Source organism: Tamandua tetradactyla, chromosome 5 (genome assembly GCF_023851605.1).
Source record: "Tamandua tetradactyla isolate mTamTet1 chromosome 5, mTamTet1.pri, whole genome shotgun sequence".
Taxonomy (NCBI): Eukaryota; Metazoa; Chordata; class Mammalia; order Pilosa; family Myrmecophagidae; genus Tamandua; species Tamandua tetradactyla.
Window position 1 is genome coordinate 105,715,615 of NC_135331.1, and position 20,116 is coordinate 105,735,730.

General features: G+C 38.1%; 1 protein-coding gene across 2 annotated transcripts in view; it reads left to right on the plus strand.

Moving 5' to 3' along the window:
* OPN5 (opsin 5) overlaps window positions 1–20,116 on the plus strand; it is a 63,816-nt gene that overhangs the window by 738 nt on the left and 42,962 nt on the right. Inside the window, exon 1 of one of the 2 annotated variants that reach the window (XM_077159224.1) lies at window positions 18,230–18,377. The exons of the other annotated variant lie outside the window; for it this stretch is intronic. Coding sequence (XP_077015339.1) covers window positions 18,248–18,377 — 130 coding nt within the window. The 5' untranslated portion in view covers window positions 18,230–18,247. Of the gene's footprint in view, window positions 1–18,229; window positions 18,378–20,116 lie in introns of those variants that run through there. 2 annotated transcript variants of the gene reach the window in all.

Consider the following 20,116-nt stretch of genomic DNA (forward strand, 5'->3'; position numbering starts at 1 on the left):
CTGCCCCACCACCTGCTCCTCCTTCACTCCCCCCTCCTTCCACTCCTCCCCCTCTACCTCCTCCTTCCCCTAACCTATTCCTTGCAGTAACCATGGTATGTCCCACTAAAGTGTTTGTTTAAGACTTATTGCAGACATGGCCAAGAGGACAGTAAGCGCTGGAGAAACATGTTCAAGATTTGTATCGCAAGCTGTCATCAACAGCCCCCTATGCACCCTTCCCCCCTGCTTTCCCACCTGCTGCTGTGTACCCCTGAGTCCCAAGGAAGTCCTCGGGCTCCTTGAGGCCCCCATCGCCCTCCCGACTACTGGTGGGTTTTGGCCTACCCCCTCCCACATGCACTCCCGTTGTCTGGGCTTTGGCTTTGTCACAAAGTTGCATCGCCTGCATCTCCACGGTCTCCATACTAGCCAGCCTAAGTTGCGCATCTCAATCCTCCTGGGTGATGATCAGCAGGCAGCCAGTGATGGGTAAGACCTCCTGGGGAGGCAACCTAAGACAGGCGCTGCTGCCCCCCACTTCCGGTGGCTTAGCTGGTAGCCAAAGACGGGTAAGACCTCCAGAGGGGGCAACCTAAGACAGGCACAGTTACCCGTAAAGCTAAAAAACAAAAAAGGAGGAATTGTTGGAGAAGCCATAAAATAGCGCTATTGTTGGAGAAGCCATAAAATATTGCTAACATGGCTGCCGTGGCTGATGCAAAGCAACACAAAATGGCTGACCCAAAATCTGCCCTCCGCCCTAGCAACAGTGGTGACCAATCTCAGAAATCTGCCCTCTGCCCTAGCAACAACAGTGACCAATCCCAGAAATCTGCCTTCTGCCCTAGCAACATTGGTGACCAATCCCGGAAATCTGCCCTCCAGCCTAGCAACAACGACCACCAATCCCAGCCCGACATGTATCCCTGCATGCTTCCTAGCCTATATAAGCCTATGCACTTCCTGAATAAAGCAGATGCCTTCCATTTTCCCCTGAGGGTTGTCTCCTGAGTCGCGTGCTTTGTGTCTGTATGACTGACTCAGTACGGCCGCTTACCCCCAGCCATCAGCTAACCAGCCATCAGCTACCCAACATAAATCCACAGAATTATATATATATATATATATATATATATATATATATTTCAAAATCATACACTGAGGCAAATACCATTGTATGCATGGTTCCATTCATTCTTTCAGGAAATATTTTAAGGGTCATTAATGAGTTCATTGCTTTTTTAGTATTTTTATGTCTTTTATTTCATTGCTTCTCATTCTTATCTTTATATTTCCTTTCATCTGTTTACTATGGCTTTTATTTTTCTTCCTCTCTCCTCTCCCTAATTTATTAAGTTGTGAGCAGCTTAGGCTATTGGTTTAAGAACTTTTTTCTTTTATAAATTGTATTTTATGTCCTTTTGATGAATTGACCTCATCATTATGAAATTGTTTTCTTTGTTCTTGTTAATTATTTTTCACTCTGAAACTCAATTTTTCTAATATTAAGATAGTCCTCCAGATTTCTTTTTAATTAGTGGTAGAGTGGTATATCTTTTATTTATCCTTTATATTTTGGTCCTATTTGGGTTTTATAGTTTAAGTGTATTTCTTGTAGGCAGCAGTAGTTAGGTCTTGCTTCTTTATTTAATTGAAAAACATCTGGCTTTTAATTGGAGGCATTTAGACTATTTACATTTAAGGTGAATATTAATGTAATTAAGTTAATTCTCTCATCTTGCTATTTGTTTTTTACTTGTCCCATATATTCCTTGTCCCCCTTTTCCCTCTTAGTTTTATGATTCTATTTTATTTCTTTTGCTTGCTTTTGTTTTTAGCTGCAACTCTTTATTTTTCTTAATTTTAGTGTTGCTTTAGTTACTGTTATATACAATCTTAGCTTATCACAGTCTACTTTAAGTGATATTGTTTCACTTCATGTATGGAATGAGAACATTTCAAGGCTATACTTCCATTTCTTCCCTCCCAGTTTACATGTTTTCATCACTTTTCATCTATATGTTATACTTCCCATACTATATTGTTTTTCCTATGTGTTTTTTGTTTGGACGGTCAATTGCTTTTCAAAGAGATTTAAGTAATAAGGGAAAAAAACCATATATTTACGCTTGTAGTTACAATTCTGTTGCCCTTTATTCCTTTGTGTAGATCATATTTCCATCTGGGGGCATTTTACTTCTGACTGAGGAACTTTTAATATTTCTTATACCACAAGTCTGTTGATAATGAATAATTTCAGCTTTTGCATGTTTTTTAAAAGCCTTTATTATGCCTGTGTTTTTGAAAGATAGTTTCTATGGCTATAGAATTCTAAGTAAAGAGTTTTATTTTTCCTTTCAGTATGTTAGACACATTGTTCCACTACCTTTTGGCTCGCATTGTTTCCAATGAAAATTCGCTGTCATTCTTAGCTCTGTTTCTCTGTACATGTTAACATTACTTTTTACCTGGCTGTTTTTAAGAGAGATTTCTTTAAATCACTGGCTTTAAGTAATGTGATTATGGTATGCCCTGATGTAGTTTTCTCCATGTGTCTTGTCCTTTGGGTGTGCTACAATTCTTATATTTGTAGGTTTATACTTTTAATCAAATTTGGGAAAAATCAGCAATTATTTCATTAAATGTTTCTTTCTGTGCAATTGGAGTCTCCAGTTATACATATATTAGCCTACTGGTAGTTGTTCACAGCTCATGGATATGCTCTTCATTTTTAAAAAACTATTCTTTGTCTCTATGTTACTTTTTACTTCTTTTTTTCTCTTTTTAAATATTTTTGCTGACAAATATTCACACACATAGAGTCTATACATGGTGTACAATCAATGGCTCAAAATATCATCATTTAGTAGTGTATTCATCACCATGATCATTTTTAGATCTTTGTTACATTTTTGATAATTCCTATAGCTTTTCCTTCAATTCATCAGTCTTTTCTTCTGCAATATCTAATCTGGTGTTATTCCCATCTGGTGCGTGCTTCATTTCAGATGTCGTAATTTTCATTTTTAGAAGTTTGATTTGAGTCATTTAAAAAAATTTTCTGATATTTTGTATTTGTTACTCTTAGAAAATCTGATTTCAGACGTAGGTCTGAGTTCTGGAAACTCTCTTAAGGCAGTAAATTGAGCAATTATATCAATTGTCTCATTGATTTCCCATATCTTAGGGATCACTGTCCTTTGGCTGATATCCAGTGTTTTCAGGTCTGACATTTCATGTATTTTGTTGCTTTAGGTGGGAGGATAACTGGTCACTATTACTCTACCCTGGCCAGAAATAGGCTAAGGACATCAATTGCCCTTTAGTAAACAAAAGTGACCAGAAAGTTATGAAATCTGACCAGGATATTGTTAATGGACAGGAAGAAATATTTGACAGAGGATGGTTGCCACTATTGTTTGAAAAAAAAAGAAAAGTTTTATGGTCTTATCCTTGATGAATTGAGACTTTTCAATGAAGTATTTATTTGTACTTCATGTACACTCCATATATGGTCACTTGAATACATTAGGCGTTTAACAAATGTTTACAGAATAACTAAATGAATGAATAGGTACACATGTTTCTCACTTTCTTTCTGATGCTCTTTTATTTATTACTGCTTTTATTAAGCTGGTAGCGTAAAATTTTATTATTTGAATATAGTAACATTTTTCATTACTTTATGAATGAAAAAGTTCTAGTCTGCTAGCTGCCAGAATGAAATACATCAGAAATGGAATGGCTTTTAAAAAGGAGAATTTAATAAGTTACAAGTTTACAGGTCTAAGGCCATGAAAATCTCCAAATTAAAGAAAGTCTGTAGAAATGTCCAAACCAAGGCACCATCAAGAGGTCACCTTTACTCAAGAAAGGCTGAGGAGTTGGGCATTCCTCTCACAACTGGGAAGGCACGTGGTGAACATGGTGATAGTCTGCTAGCTTTCTCTCCTGGCTTCTTGTTTCATGAAGCTCCTGCAGGAGCTTTCTCCTTCTTCATTTCCAAAGCTCGCTGGCTGGTGGTTCTCTCCTCATTCTGTCATCGTTCTGTGACTCTCTCTCCTCATTCTCAAAAAGAACTCTCTCCAAAATGTCTCCTCTTTTATAGGATTCCAGTAAACTAATCAAGATCAACGTAGAATGGATGGAAATATGTTTCCATCTAATCAAGTTTAATACCCACAAATGATTGAGCCACATCTCCATGGAGATAACCTAATCAAATTTCCAACCTATAGTACTGAATAGGGATTAGAAGAAACCATTGCTCTCACAAGATTGATTAGGATTAAAACATAATTTTTCTAGGGTATATAGATCTTTTTAAACCAGTACAATACCATTTAATTTATTATTTTTTTTACTTATTGTCTTTCCCCTCCTTTCTATTTGGATATCATCTCTGTGGAGTCAGGGGTTTCTTTTTCTTTTCCTTTTTTTTTTTTTCATCTCTCTATCCTTAGCTACTAAGGGAAATTTATTGGCTGCTCAAGTACTTTTTAAGTGGAATGGATATTACAGATTATCAATTCACAGTAATCTAGCTCTCTTTTAACAAATTACTGAAAGAGTAGGTGCTGTGCTTCCTACATTCAGGACACTTAAAGTCTGTATTCAAAGCTAACTAATAGCCACAGAAAGTCATGGTTAAGTGTCCAAACAGAGGCCCAAACACTAATGATTTGAAAGTGTTGACATCTTCTATGCTTTTAGTAGTGTCCATGTGACTAGAATATTATTTACTTAGGAGAAGAGAAAATCAGTCTGTCTAGTATGTGCCAGGCAATCTATCAGGTGCTAGGACTGAAACGGTAAAAAGACAGACACAGCTTTTACACTCTAATGGAATGCAAGATTATCACACAAAATTAGGAGGCAATGCCTCCTAATAAACACTAACAGGAAATAAATATATTTCCAAATGTACTGGCAACAAATTCCTATTTTAGATATGGGCTAATGGGCTGAGGGAAGTGAAGGGACATGCTTGATATGGGCAGTAAAGATCAGTAGGAGGATCAGAAACCAGGCTAAGAGTCCCACCATCATTAGCCGCACCTCACCTCTGGTGGAACCCTCCTATCCAACCCAAGACAGGAACTTGTGACATTGACACCACGCAGGGTCTCAGCCAAAGAGATCTTAATGCTGCCACCATGAGAATGGTACTTCTGAATGATAGTTCCATTGGGCTGTGTTTCCCTGCTATGTATTTCCATATAATCATTAATTTCTCCTTCGTAATACTGTCAATTACCTTCTTAATGTGTATTTTTTTCTGACTGACAGAAAAATTCAGGTCTCTTGTTCACCAGTGGCATCTGCAGTGCCAAGCACAGTATGGAAGCATGAGAAGCACTTGATAGATATTTGTTGAATGAATGAACAATTTAAAAAGAGGAAGAAGAAGATGAGTTCTTGGTTAGCGATAGAATTAAGAGGTAGCGACTCATGGCAGACATGGCAGAGGCTCTATACAGTGTTGCTGGACAGGGTTTCCTCATTTTGATATGAGAAAAAAAATGAATCAGAGTTTGGGTATACTTTTTTCTCTTTATTACATCTAAATTCTTCAGATTGTTATTCATGGTGCTATTTTTCTTATTCTTCAATACAACTTTTCACTTATATGCTCTGTCTTAATACTTGGGCTTCAGATTTTGATAAATGAAGGTTTCCTTGTCTATTCATTTTTCTTTAATCTCCTTTGTCGTTTTGGCTTATCATCAATGACACTCAAAAAGATGGTTGTACATTAACATTGCTTCCCTGGGATTTAGCATATATACTTGGGTGTCAGGAAAGATGCAGAATTTCTCCTTCTTTTAGAGGAAGAAAGAAATTATTGAGAAAAGGAAACCCATCTCAATGAATGTTCCTTCTATACAGGAGGCGAAAAACACTATGCATCAACTAAACTGAAACAATCTGTCTTCTCAAAAGCGCACAACCAAAAATATAGCTCAAATAATTTTTTTAAAGATAAGCCTGGGTCTGTGATTTGGAGGACTGGTTCCATCTTCACTGAGAAGAAACTTGAATTTATTTAAATTATTAAGGGATGTACAATAATTATTTTGAATGTTCCTGATCCATAATCAAATTACTTAAAAATAAAATTATTTTTAATGCTTCCCTCTCTTTTCTAGGGTCTTACTCTTTTTCTGTCTCGGATATCTTCAGGGCTCTCTCTCTCACTTCCGTCATGCTCTGCTCCAATGTTACCTTTATGGTGAGCTCTTCCCTGGCCTCCCCATATAAAATAATACTATACCATCCCCCCCAATCTCAGAATATCCTATCCTTTTTCCCCTGCTCTATTTTTCTCCACTTCTCTTCTCACCATCTAACTTTCTATATATTAGCTTGTCCATTTATTATTCTTATTTATTAACTTGTCCATTGCTCCTTTTATGTTTTAGCTCATTCTCCATTCCTAGAACTGAGTATACTGCTGGGTACATAGTAGGTGCACACTGTTACATTCCTAACACCCTGTACATTGATAGCCCACAGTAGACATACATTTTCTTTTCTCTTAAGTATATAATGTTATCTTATTGTCATATGGCCACCATTAAATTGCATATATGTCAAGATCTTCCAAACCATTAGTGTGTTCCTCCTTGGAATTCCATTGTTTGGGCCCCTGCTTGAACACTTAGCCCATAACCCTGACTTTCTGTGGTCTTTAGTTACCTTTTCATATATATTTTAAGTACCCTGAAGGTAGGAATTCATAGCACCTGGGATAATGTCCTATTCAACAACCCATTTTCAATGGGTTGTTGAGAGAGGACCAGAGTACTATGAATTGACAATTAGTAACACCTATGAACTTTCTTTTTCTTTCTCTCACCGATGCTACCTCTTAACTTTTGGGTCTCAGAACAGTGGTGTTTGCCAAACTTATAACAGAAACCCTTATTTAGAAGCTCTATTTCACAGAGGATGCCATTTCTTTCCACAGCTCTAGAATGTTGGAGGAGAGAGGTTGAATGGCTTAATTCACTCAGGCTGGAGTTTTGTAGGGTAGGTCCAGCAGAAAATCAAGGATGTTCAAAATTTGTGAAACTCATTGAATGACTAGCTAAAGCTATAGACCTTGGGTTCCAAGACAGATATGAAAGAAGTCAAAGGGAGCTGATAGATAAGAGCAAAACAAGCATATTCAAGCCAGGGAGTTCTTGAGTGTTATATAAGGACAGGTCAATGGGTGCAATAATTGAAATTTATGATTTCATGTGTGGAGCAATTCAAGGCTGCATGCTAAAATAAAGTTCATTGGAATTGAAAAGATCAATGGACTTAGGGTAAAATCATCCTCTTTGTAAGTAGTAGAACTAATCCTGGAACTTGGTTCTGCTAAATCCAGGGAGATTTACTTTTGAATCAAGCATGAGTCTATACACAAGTCATATTTTGATGTTGATAGGGAATCTGCATAGAAGTTAAGGAAGTAGATGTTTTTTGTACTGTTTCCTTCCCTTCTCCCCACTGTTTAAGCATCTTTTCATTATTCTTCTCACACTAACATCTTTTTATGGTGAGTTATAGTGGTTTTCAGATTGTTTAAAAAAAATCACAACCAGAAGAAAGACAAATCTGTTCTGAGAAGCTAGGCTTTTCTAAACAAAGTATTTTTATCTCCAAATGGAGGGCTAATTGGTGAATGGGAAATGAGTTGAGGCATGAGTTATGGTGAAAATCATTTCAAAAATAGAATCATATGATATGAAAGGCACAATTGCAGTGTTGATGGAATGGTATATTTAACACTGAGATTATGTGGAAAATATGGGAATATTTCTTTCTGGGGGCTGGTCTGAAATAATCTTGTTATCATTTAGGAAGCTCTCCCAAAATGAATGTGTTTAATGATGATCAGATATTTTTTTCTTCTAAAATAAATATACTTTACCCCCTTTTCCCCGTGAAAACATTGAAACAATGTAATATGGTCTCTAAGCTCTTGTTCCTTGATTTAGTAAAAAAGCATTTACTGAGATTGTATTAAGCTAAGCAGTGTGCCCTTGAGTGAGCTACTTAACCTCTCTAAATCTCAATATGCTTACTGATGAATTAGTGATAATAACGACGAACTACTTCATAGCATTATTGTTGAGGAGCTGAAATGGAACAGTGCATACAGAACACCAAGCACAGTGCCAGTCATGTACTTGCTAAATGCTAGACATGAAATCTTGGGCCTGTTCAATGCCAAAGAACAAAAACGTCATTTCCAATCTTGATTAATCTTTAGTGTTTGTAAGCCATACAAGGACAGATGTTAATGTCTATGCTTCAAAAATTATTCATGTGCTTTCCTTTTTCTGTGGTCTTCCTAAAGCAGCTATATTAGGTGATTGAAGAGAGTAATGCTTCTTTTTTTTATTAGAGAAGGTGCAGATTTATAGAAAAGTCATGCAGAAAATACAGAATTCCCATATACCTCTCACCTCACGCATACAATTTTCCTACTATTAACACCTTGCATTAGTGTGGTATCTTTGTTACAATTGATGAAGCAATATTATTATAATTGTACTATTAACTCTAGTCCATAGTTTACATTAGGGTTTGCTCACTGTTTGTGTTGTAAAGTTCTATGGTTTTTCTTTTTAATTTTTATTCTAGTAACATGCAACCTAAAATGTTCCCTTTTAACCACATTCAAATGCAGAATTCAGTGCTGTTAATTATATTCGCAATGTTGTGCTACCACCACCACCATCCATTACCAAAATATTTCCATCTCCCCAAACAGAAACTCAGCACCAATTCATCCTTAACTCCCCTTTCCCTACCCCCACTCTGCCACCTGGCAATCTGAATTCCAGTTTCTGACTCTATGAAGAGTTCTTTGTTTTCTCTAATTATTTCATATTAGTGAGATCACACAATATTTGTCCTTCCATGTCTGGCTTATTTCACTCAAAGAAGAGAGTATGCTTTGATAAAAATAACCTGAGTCAAATAATTAATAAGGCCATTTGGGTTTACTTCCTGATTAATGAAAGATTAATCTGAGATCATTAAATCTGGTGAAAAAATTCAACACTCACAGCAAATACTTGGTGCCTTAAAGTACAGCCAGCAAATAGCATTATTCTAGTTTCTGATCAATACAAGCGCCAAGTCGCTGCTGCTGGAGTTTTAATCATTGACAAACTAAGCTTCCAAAAATTGCATCTCTCCTCCTAATTCAGGAAGATGAGATTATTTTTTCCCAAAGATGTGATTGGCCCTTTCAGCAAAGGGGCGGAGATAACAGGAAAGTCTAGAAAATGAACACCTTTCACTTGGTGAAGTCTAAAACCAGCTCAAGTGTAGAGTAACTAAGTGTTGCTTTGGAAAAAACCAGTAGGAAGACGTGGCAAAACCTGAGTAATAATCCCAGCTAGAAGACTGGGAGAGGAGAAACTTCTTTTTCTGACAGGCTCTTGAATTGGTGAGTTTTAACAGGGGGTGGGGTGGGGGGGGGATAAGAAACAACAGGTTCTAAGATTTACCATTTGGAAAACGGGACTTTGAATTGGGTAGTCAATTAAAGAGAATTATGAGTATGGCTGAAGCATGTTTCATGAAGCAAAGAGGCAACAGTTCTTAATTCATTTTTAGGGCAGGCTCTTTTACTCTCCCTTTGTGGTGTATGAAGCACTAGGAAACAAGTTTAGAGCTATTTCATTTGAGTCTTTTTGCTGAATATAATTGATGAGTTAATTGGATTTTTTCCCCTGTTGAGTTTAGGACCAACTCTGTCAACAATTGCTTATAAAAGACATCTCAAAAATAGGATTTCAGATGGAAGTAAAACAAGGGAGGCCCCCAGCCGTGGGATAATGAGAGGCTATAAAATTGCAGTTTCTGATCTTCCTAATAAAGTACGCTGAATTTCTTGCCAAAGGAAATGTGTCTTTACACAATTTTTTTTGGCCCAGATTTTGTTCTTTCTTCCTCTTATCTTCCTTTTCCTTCTCCCCCTCCTCCTCCTCCTCCTCTTCCTCTGTTCTCTTTTCACCTTGTTGGGTATTGAAGTATAAAATTCAACTGCGGAAAATCCTGCATGCGCTTCATGTTGAATGTTACCACCGAGGGCAACTTTGTAGCTATGAGTCACAGTTAACACGCTCTGTGCAGAGGTGTGAGCTCAGAGCTGCAGTATTTGAATTTTGGGAGTGAGCTGGGGGATTTCTGGCCCCCTCTTCCAAAGTAATTTTTTTTTGCCCCATTTATTTTTGCTTTAGAATTTTTAAAAAATATTTTCTTTTTTGGGGGTGCGTGGACTGGGAATCGATCCCAGGTCCCCTGCATGAAAGATGAGCATTGTACCCCTGGACCACCCATGCACCCCTGCACTAGAATTCGAGAACGGGAGGAGGAGGACAATGTCCACAGTGAGGATGTAGTCAGAGATGCTGTCCTCTTGACAAGGATTTGCAGGTCCTTTAGTGCTGAGTGATGAAGCCTCTGGGGCTCCTGGGGTTCCGGTTTCAGCCCTGGGGCTCCTAGTGTCCCCTGAGTTCTCCAGCCAGCGTCCAGGCTAGGCACTCATGTCTCATGTGCAGGCCTTTGGGCTGTTTGATGGCTTCCCTCCCAGGGATTCTAGGGTGTCAGGAAGGTCCTCTGGGAGAGAAGAGAAGAATGAACCTGATGTAAGAGCCGGGCACTGTGGCCGGGTATTTGAGTTGGAAGTGCCTCCTGTTTTGTGAATGAAAAGTATTGAGAGCTGATAATTAAAATAGTAATTGTTATATGAACTTTATACCTTACCCCTTTTTACCTGGAAGAAGTGGATTGAAGAGGAAGTGGGCATAAATTCATTTGAAACTTATTACCCATAAGTTCAGAGGAGGGTTTGGATGAAATAGGTAGAGGTTTTGTGATACCTGACTTTTTGATTTTTAAATTAATGCTGACAACCTAAGAAAAGATAAAAACAGATCTCTAAAGCTTATAACTCTCCCATTTTACCTCACACATGTAAATATGCTTCAAGCAGTACTGGTCTGTAATAAATTGACACAGACATTATTCTCAACAGACAACTCTGCCCCCTTTTCACACATCTTCGACAAAATTGAGCTGAATTGATTGCTGTCTTGCTGGCTTGGTGCTGTAGAGGAAAATGTTCTTGTCTTCCTTTCTTTTTTCCTTCCTTCTTCCATCCCTCCCTCACTTTCCATATTTCTTGCTATATTTCCAGCGAAGTGGATTGAAGGAAATACTACTGTTTTATTTTCTTCTCTAGAGTCTTATTTGAAACACAGTAGAAGAAATCTGGGCAGTGTAGGTGCTTTTCTGTTTGACAGGCATCTTCAGCTCGTCACTAGTGTTCTTTGTGGCTGTGAATATTCTCCCCCAGAGAGAAGGTGAGGATCTCATTAGCACCAGCTAAAAAGTAAAGGTGACCCCTCTGGAGATGTGGATTGGGGTATTTGAGCCCCAAACTATTTACTTTATTCTTGGTTGCTACCCTGCTTTTTGAGATGCTCATAGATATTTTTTAAAGTATAAAAGAAAAATACTATATCCTATATACACCAAAATATTCCAGACTTCACTGGAATATAGATTGCATCTTTGATATATTAGTATTGCAGTTATTTTCACTTAATGAGCATTAAGCACCAGTAGCAGGCAACACAGGAAGACAATCCTTTAGGAAGAGCATGGTCCATGCTAATTGAGTTCACAGAACACTGGGTGAGCAAGAAGAGATGCAATTGCTGAAAAGAAAATCCCCAAGTTATCACTGGGGGGCCTGACCCGTGATTGACACACATCCAGGGCAGCCCTCGGCTCAGGGTCAGGGGCACAGGTGTGAGCTGTGCCTGTGTGGTGAGATTTCAGGGCTGCGGCTACAGTTCCTTGCCGCAAAAACTTCCACCTTAGCTCTTGCACGGCACTCCATGGGAAATAACTCATGCACTCAGTTACGTAATCTGTGAACAAACATTTAGTGTATGAATGAATGCATAAGTGTCAACTTTCCATTAATATTATAAATAAGTTGTAGCAGATCATTTTAAAGAAATGTTGTAAAAGTTGTTATTTAAACAATTTGAAAATGCAAACGCTCCCTCCAGTAAAAAGTAAAGTAAAATTTACTGCGGATATCATTACATATAACTACCACTTTCAAACCCTTGTGTAAATCTTTCTAGATATTTTTTCTCTAAACTTTTCTTTTTCTTTAAAAAAAAAAGTCACAATTCTTTGTTAGTTTCTGCCCACGAAGTATAGTGTGAAGATCTCACGGTGTCAACAGAATTTACCTTTTTTTTTTCTTTTTGGCAAGAATTTGGTAGGCAGGGAAGAGGAGATGGTGCTACAGTGGGGGAAGGGAAAGCTTGAAGCTGAAGGGGAGTGGAGAGAGCCTGGAACAAGTGAGGTAGGGACAGATTCCACTTCCTGGTTTTCATCAGGTCATTTCTGCTGGCAGTGAGCAACACCTGCTGGGGGTACTGGAAAGAGAGTTGGTCTTGAGTTGTTAGTTTCTTATCATGGGATATTAGTCCGGGGGATGGCACAGGTTTCTGACATTGATGTAAAAATGAATCTGATAATGATCCTTTCTCCCATAGGTTTGTTGTGGATAATCCTTTAAACAGCAGTAAAAACAAGTGAAGACGTACATGACAAGCACTCACATAAACCTGTGACAGGCCTTCTAAATTACTAATAAAGGTTTTCTTGCTTTATCAGGCTTAACACTAAATGAGTTTTACTCCTACTGGGTGAATATTTCTGTTGTTAACTGCTCATCTTTTCATTGGCATCCACCTCCCCAGCACTTGGATGCTTCTTAGTTAGCTTCCTGAGTTTGTCTTTCGGGGACATCAGTGGATTACAGCTGTTTCTAACTCCCTTCTCTGTGTCATAATTGTTGTATCCCCTGACATCTTTATTTTTAGGTCCCTGGCTTCTGCTAAGTGCCAAGTAACTAATTTCATAAACCCTTTCATGGCTGCTGATAGATTAAAGTCTTACAATCTTATAACCCTAGAGGAGAATTTTGTGATGATAATGCGGGAAGGCAAAAAAGTGGTAAATGTTTCAGGGACAATGGGGTATAGCGGTTTGGGCAGGACCAATGCACTCTGCATAACCAGCTCCTGCCTCCAGCCAGGGAAAATTTAGCAAGTCAAGTGGAAACGTTGTTGCCTTAATACTTTTTGAAGTTCTTTTTTAAGACTGGATAAATTTGAACAAAATTGGATTCCTATCCTGTTTCCCCCAATAAATATTTATTTCTTTACAAATATTGCACAGATTCCACTGTGTCAATATATTATGCTTACTTTAAAACACACACAAAATTGAAAACTTGAGAGAATGTGCTAATTATGAAATGAAAAGTTTGAAAGGTTATTTCATTTTATTTAATCATACAAAAATCTCTTCCAAGTTGTAGAAGTTTGTTTGCATTAGGTAGGTGTCGTTTGTTTTGTTTTGTTTTTTTGAGGGAGGATTACATATTTTTCACTTTTTTTATTAAAGAAATGTAGGTTTATAGAAAAATCATGCAGAAAACACAGAGTTCTCATCTTTTCCTGCCCCACTATTAACACCTTGCATTAGTGTGGTATATGTATTATAAGTGATGAAGGAATATTATTATAATTGAACTATCAACTATAGCCCATGGTTTACATAGGGTTCACTGTGTTGTACAGTGCTATGTTTTTTAATTTTTTTTTAAATTTTAGTAACATATATACAACCTGAAATTTCCCCTTTAACTACATTCAAATATGTAAATCAGTGCTGTTACTTAGGTGCATGATGTTGTGCTACCATCACCACCATCCATTACCAACATTTTCCATTCCCCCAAACAGAAACTCTGTTCAATTTAAGCAGTCCCTCCCCATTCCCTATTCCTACCCCGGCCCCTGGGAACCTATGTTCTAGCTGATGATTCTATGGAATTCCCATCCTTGATACTGGCTTAATGTGCTTATTTTTTCTTAGGAAGTAACTCTTTGCCATTTCCTTTTTCATGTCTGCTAAATAGCATTTATAAGTGCATTCAATTTGGACATGGGACTTGCATATGGCTATGTCTTAAGTTACCCCTCAATGTTTTTTGTGGGTCATAGAGGATTTATTTTGAAAAGTTAATTCTAGTAATTCAAAAGGGATTTGAAACTGTTATAGGGGATGAGGGGGGAGCAGGTGATTCCAGCTTTCTCTGAAATAAGCTGTTCTGAGGACTGTCCTATGAAGCTTTATTCATGGTCAAAAGGATTATTGATAAGAGTAGCAGATGTGAGAACAGTGAGATATATTTTATTGCTCAGAAGACTATGTTAATATGAATAATCACATATAATTTACTCCAAGAGATTTACTTTATAGCTTGGCAAAGAATCATAAATTCAAGAGGAATCTTGAGGCATCATCTTTGCCACTTTCCTCCCAATCCCCTCATTCTTTCACTGAAATATTTGGCTCTTCAAAGAAGCACTTCCATTTTTAGTATTTTAACAGTAATGAAAGCTTTCTTTCAATGTACCTTTAGAATTCTCAATCACAAATATATGTTTTTTTTAATTCTTAATAATTCTTCAATGCAGATTTACTTAAGCAGTATTTCTCAAAGTCTGTTGTCCCTCCAAGCCCTGGTCCCATGAGATACTGTGCAGGAAAAGAAAGTTTTCATGGTTACAAAATTTGGCAAAATCTTCATACCAAGGAACCCTCTTTAGAATGATCTTTCTGTAGATATCAGAGCCTTTGGAAATTGTGCCCAAACCACATTATTAAAAGAAGGAGTATAATACAACGTTGTCAGTACCTCCACCTACAAAGCAAAAATAAGTGTACAGGCAATTCAGATGTGCATCTGGTGGAGATCATTGGTTGGTTCTGATTATAGGATGCCATCCCAGGGAGTGAAGGATGCAGTGATGAGGTTCCTGAGTATCTGGGAAGATAGAAGGGATACCATATGCAGTAGGCAGCGTTCAGTAGAGAGGTGAAAGAGGGAAGGAAACAACCTTCCTTAAGTAGCATAACGATGTAACCCATGCCCATTCATTACTGAAAATGGAATGCCCCGAAAACAGATCTCTGAACAAAGAAATTCATCACTGTATGCTGCATTTATTCTTTTAAGCAGTACAGCTAATGTTCTGTGGAAACATTTCTGGTGGCCACCTTGCTACATCCTGCTTTTGAGAGTCCAAGTGCTGCACCCATGATGAAACTGTCATCACCACAAATTACATTTGTGTTTCAGTGGCATTGATAATGCTGATGCTAATGACAATAGCGCTCCCACATCTAATGCTCTCTCCTCTATGCATTGGTAGCTCCGACTTCTTTCTTTATGGACTGAAAGTTATTCTGTGCATGTGTAGGTAAATGAGAGGAAGAATTAAGCAAACTGAGCACAATATAGTGCCCCTAAAGTACTTTAAAGAGTTGAGAGAAGAGGAACGCTTTACTCAAGTAGCTGGTGAAGGAACCAGATTTCTTATCTGAGGGATGTAGATTTTGGATGCGGGCCTGAAGATCAAGTGACATTTGGATAAATGGGGAAGAAGGGGACAGACATTAGGGGGAGCAACATGTGCAAAGTGTAGAGTTGGAAAAGAGCTTTTAGTGTACAAGGAAGAGTGAGAAGACCCCAAAGAGCCCATTTATTTATGGTTCTCTACCTCTTCCTTTTACTTTGCCTCAGGAAACTACCTTGCTTTTTTAAACAAATGATTGGAAATACCCTTGAATATTTTATTGCCAAACTTAAGCAACAATACAATTTTTCATGAGTGAATTTAGAAAAATATACCCACATGTGCTGTGGCAAAAGTAACTCTTTCGCCAGACATTCTAAGCCCTACAGGACAAGGTCTGGGTTCACCCATTCAATTCCCATAGAACCATTCCTTTCCCATTCCGTACAAGCTTTATTTACAAGCTTATGCTCATTTTTGTCTCCAAATCTTTGCTCATCTCATCCCCCCACTAAAGGTACCCTTTGCAGTTCTCACTGACTGTTAGAACCCTTCTGGGGCAGCTAAAGTTTTACATCATTATTATCAATTCCAAGGTATTGAGTCTTAGGCTGTGTAATGTCCTGAGAGATTCTAGATACAAAAAACCCAATTCTTGATATTATGACACACATTCATACACACACACAGACATCTACATACACACACACAACCATGCAATCTGTTTAATCTCAGAGCATATGATTATTCCTTGCTTTAAAAAACTAATGTCTAAAACCGAATAAGGTAATTTTTTATTGCTTTGTATTCTCATAGTATTAGTTTCTTTTATAAAAATTAGTTGTATCTTTTCTCTGTTCAGAATGATGATTTTATTCTTCAACTCTCTGTAACAGACACACCACTCTTATCTCACCTCATAATGCTGGGTTCACAGGAGATGTTCAATAAGTACTTGAATCAACCATAATTATACATTCATTTAGCAAAGGACCCTGAGAAAATCTGGCATGCCAGAGCTCTCTCTTGATGGATGGGTAAATGTGGGAATAGTAAGTGTCCCAGCAACTAAAAACTACTCAGAACTCCCCATTCACAAAATACTTTCAAATTCATTATCTCATTGTCCCTACAACAATGATGAGGGGCAGATAAGAATGTCCCTTTTACAGATAACGGGATTGTGGTCCAGAGAGTGTAAACAATCTGCTTCAGATCAGAGGGGAGTGTCAAAGCAAGACTCAAACTCTGGTCTTATGATTCAGAGTCGAAAGTAGAGGACAGGACTGGACAGTCAGTGGGCACAGGGAATCTGCAGCGAGGAGAGATTTTACCAGAGGGAGGAGCAACCAAAGGAAAATCAGAATACTGAAAGATAAAATTTTGACTTGGGGTAGGCTGTGAGATGGGTGGGATTCACAGTTGGAGACTCCCCTTTCTGGCAGCTCCATTTCCCACAGCTCCCGTTCCCACAACTCCCAAAAAGAAGGATTTTGACTGAACAATAACTATGTTCTCAAACAATGTATGTACATAGACAGTAGCTTCGACCAATTGGTTGCTTAGAGGACCATGAGTGGGTTGAGAGGTCCAATTTAGGTTGTAAATTGGCAATAAGGAAGGGGTTAAATCTGCCTTCTTTGGAGAGATTGAATTATACCTTAAGACTTCTGCAGATCGCTGTTACTAGGTCCTCTCCACTAGGAGGCCGATGTCTGCCTAAATCACTTCCCAAGCAGGCCGAGTAGTGACATCTACTGGCTCAGTTAGAAATAGTCAAGTGCAAAAGTGATGGAAGCATCAACATTAGTATTTCTTCCCATTTTATAACAACTGCTAATCATTCCAAAGGAAGTTATGACATCAGCAGTAGGCTTTATCCCAGGAACAACATCCCATTACAAGTCTTGGTATTAGGGATGTTGTGTGACTTTATTTTCGAAGAGGGCCCATCAAAGAACTTTTGTAAATCTTTTAAAATAAAAATTCAGTAGGGACAGTACAAAGACCTGTATTTTCTGTGGGTTCCTTCTTACTCCAGATTTCATCCTGGGGCAGGAATAAGCAAACTGAGAGAATGGATCAGGAGGGGCAATGGTGGGAAATAATGAAGTTGCTTTTTGTTTTAGGAAACCTGAGATCCAGATCCCTGCTGTGAATGAGCTTTGTGAGTTACTACCAAAATTGAATTCTTTTCTGAATGGCTCCAAATTCCAGCGGCACCTTGAAAATTTCCCTTGCTTTTAACTTCATTTACTTAAGATGTGATTTTTTTTTGTAATTGACACTCATTTACCAAGGACTATTTCTTCTCTTAGTAAAGGTCTAAGCTCACAGAACATGTAAATGATGGAGATGCTTTCTTGGGAAATTGGGATAATAAAACAATACTGCACTCTGACAAATTAAAACATATGTATAGTGTCAACATTCCATATGATATTTTCTCTTAGCTCAGACTTTTACAAACATTTTCAAGAAGTTGTAAAATGGATGGTTTGTCTTTTAACCTCTTATTCACCCAGGGGAGTGGTGAAGTGGCCCAAAGAGGGAAGCGTGAGAGAGAGGAGCAGAAAATGTAGGCTTGGATAATCTGCAAACACAATAATTGGATGCAGTTCATTGAAGGGAAATATTCATTTTTCATTAGTTATTAATTAGAGAATCAAGCCTGACGCTGGGAACTTGTTTTTCATCATGAGACAGGAAGCATGGCTATGAGATGGTTGCATCTGACTTATTCCGGTGTGCTGTGATCCATGCTGCTTTGCCTTGCAGAGTCCTGCTAGCTCGTGCCCAGCATGGCGTTAAACCACACTGCCCCGCCCCAGGATGACCGCCTCCCGTACTACCTTCGAGATGGGGATCCCTTTGCATCCAAACTTTCCTGGGAAGCTGACTTAGTGGCTGGCTTTTATCTAACAATCATTGGTAAGCTTCCTTAACTCTTCTGTGCAAAGGCTGCAGCTAGAAAACTCATGGGCTAATACATTGATATTGCACAAAGCGTCCAACAATTGTGTGGCTGTTTTCAGTGGACATGGCGAGTGGGAGGAAGGCAGCAGGTTTGGATAGCCTTATGGTATTCAGCTTTTGGTTTAAGGAAACAGCTTTTTTCATCCGTATTATTAGAGATAAATATGCCACAGATAATCCAAAGAACCGTTAATGCGAAACAATTTATTTTGAGACTGTATTTCATTTTGTTTACTTAGGTGATGGGCTTAGCTTCTAAGTAACAAAATTAATGAAAATAATAACATTTAAATGGAGTGCTTTCACTTTATAAAAAAATGCTTTTGAAATAATCATGAGATTATGGATTTATAAGGAACTCGTGAACTCATCTAGTTCAGCCTCCTCTTTTCACAATGAGGAATTTTGGCCCAGCTCTATTGTGACAATAGATATGCTGAGTTTACCTTGCCATAGAAATAAGTTTGCATCACTACAACATACCTAAGTGATCTTGGTGAGAGTTGAAAAAAATATACTGGTGATAAGTTGAAGTCAGCCCAGGGTCAAAAGATTTTTGTGCACAATTTACCACGTGGTGAATTCATTTCCAGAGCTGTGCTGTCCAGTGCAGTGGCCGCTATCCACTGAGCAGTTGAACTGTGAATCAGCCAAACTGAGATGTGCTGTAGTGTAAAATATACACCAGATATTGCAGATGTGGTACTCAAAAAAAGAATATAAAATATCTCAATAATTTTTAAACAGAAACATAATGAACCCATGATATTTAGAAAATATTAGGTTACATCTTTTATTAACATTAATTTACTTATTTATTTTACTTTGATGTACCTATTAGAAAAATTCAAAATACATATGTGGCATGCATTTCTGATTTACATTATATTCTATTGGACAGTACAAATCTAGACAACAAGTGTTTAACCACCATATTTTTCTTGCATTTGAAATTGTTTTAAATTTGGGGAACCAATTTCAGGTGGGTTGTCTTTAGGTGTCTGTCTTTTATCTTTTTGAATGTGTTAGATGTTGAGTCAAGCTTTCTCTCTTTTTCAGTCCCTCTCTCTCCCTCTCTCTCTACCGCTGGCTAAGAATTCCACTTAACCTCCTAAAATTAGCAAAAGTCATTAGAATGGTCTTGAGATGTATGGTCAATGTTTGAGGTAAAAGGAAATCTACCAGACTGAATCAGAAATTCTTCTGCCAAGTGTTTTTCCGTGTCCTTGTTTTTATTATGGTCTCACTGATTTAAATCAGAACCCGTGTCCCTTTAAATACAAATCTATTTTGAGTGCCCACTCTTTGCCACAGTTTAAATTGCAAACTGGGCAAATTGTCTAGACGGGATTAGACTGTTCTAACATCCATGTTGCATTTTTATTCAATTTAAGTACTTCTAGTGATCAGAAAAGAAGGCAAAATACGTATCTTGCAGATGGAATTTAATTTGTCTCAATTGCAAGGAATGAATTTAAAAGTAGCGTCTTTAACCTGGAGTATCAGTCCACTCCCCACCGTGGCATGAAAGATGGGAGGGAGTGGGGCAGCCCGGAGGGGCGTGTGGGGAAATCAGGACAGTCTCTCACTTGATGCCTGTGGGGTTGGAAGGAAAATCCAGGAGCAAATTCAAATGAGAGCGCCGAGGCGGAGCTAGAAAGGGAGACCTGAAAGAGTCCCCAAACAAGGGGAGG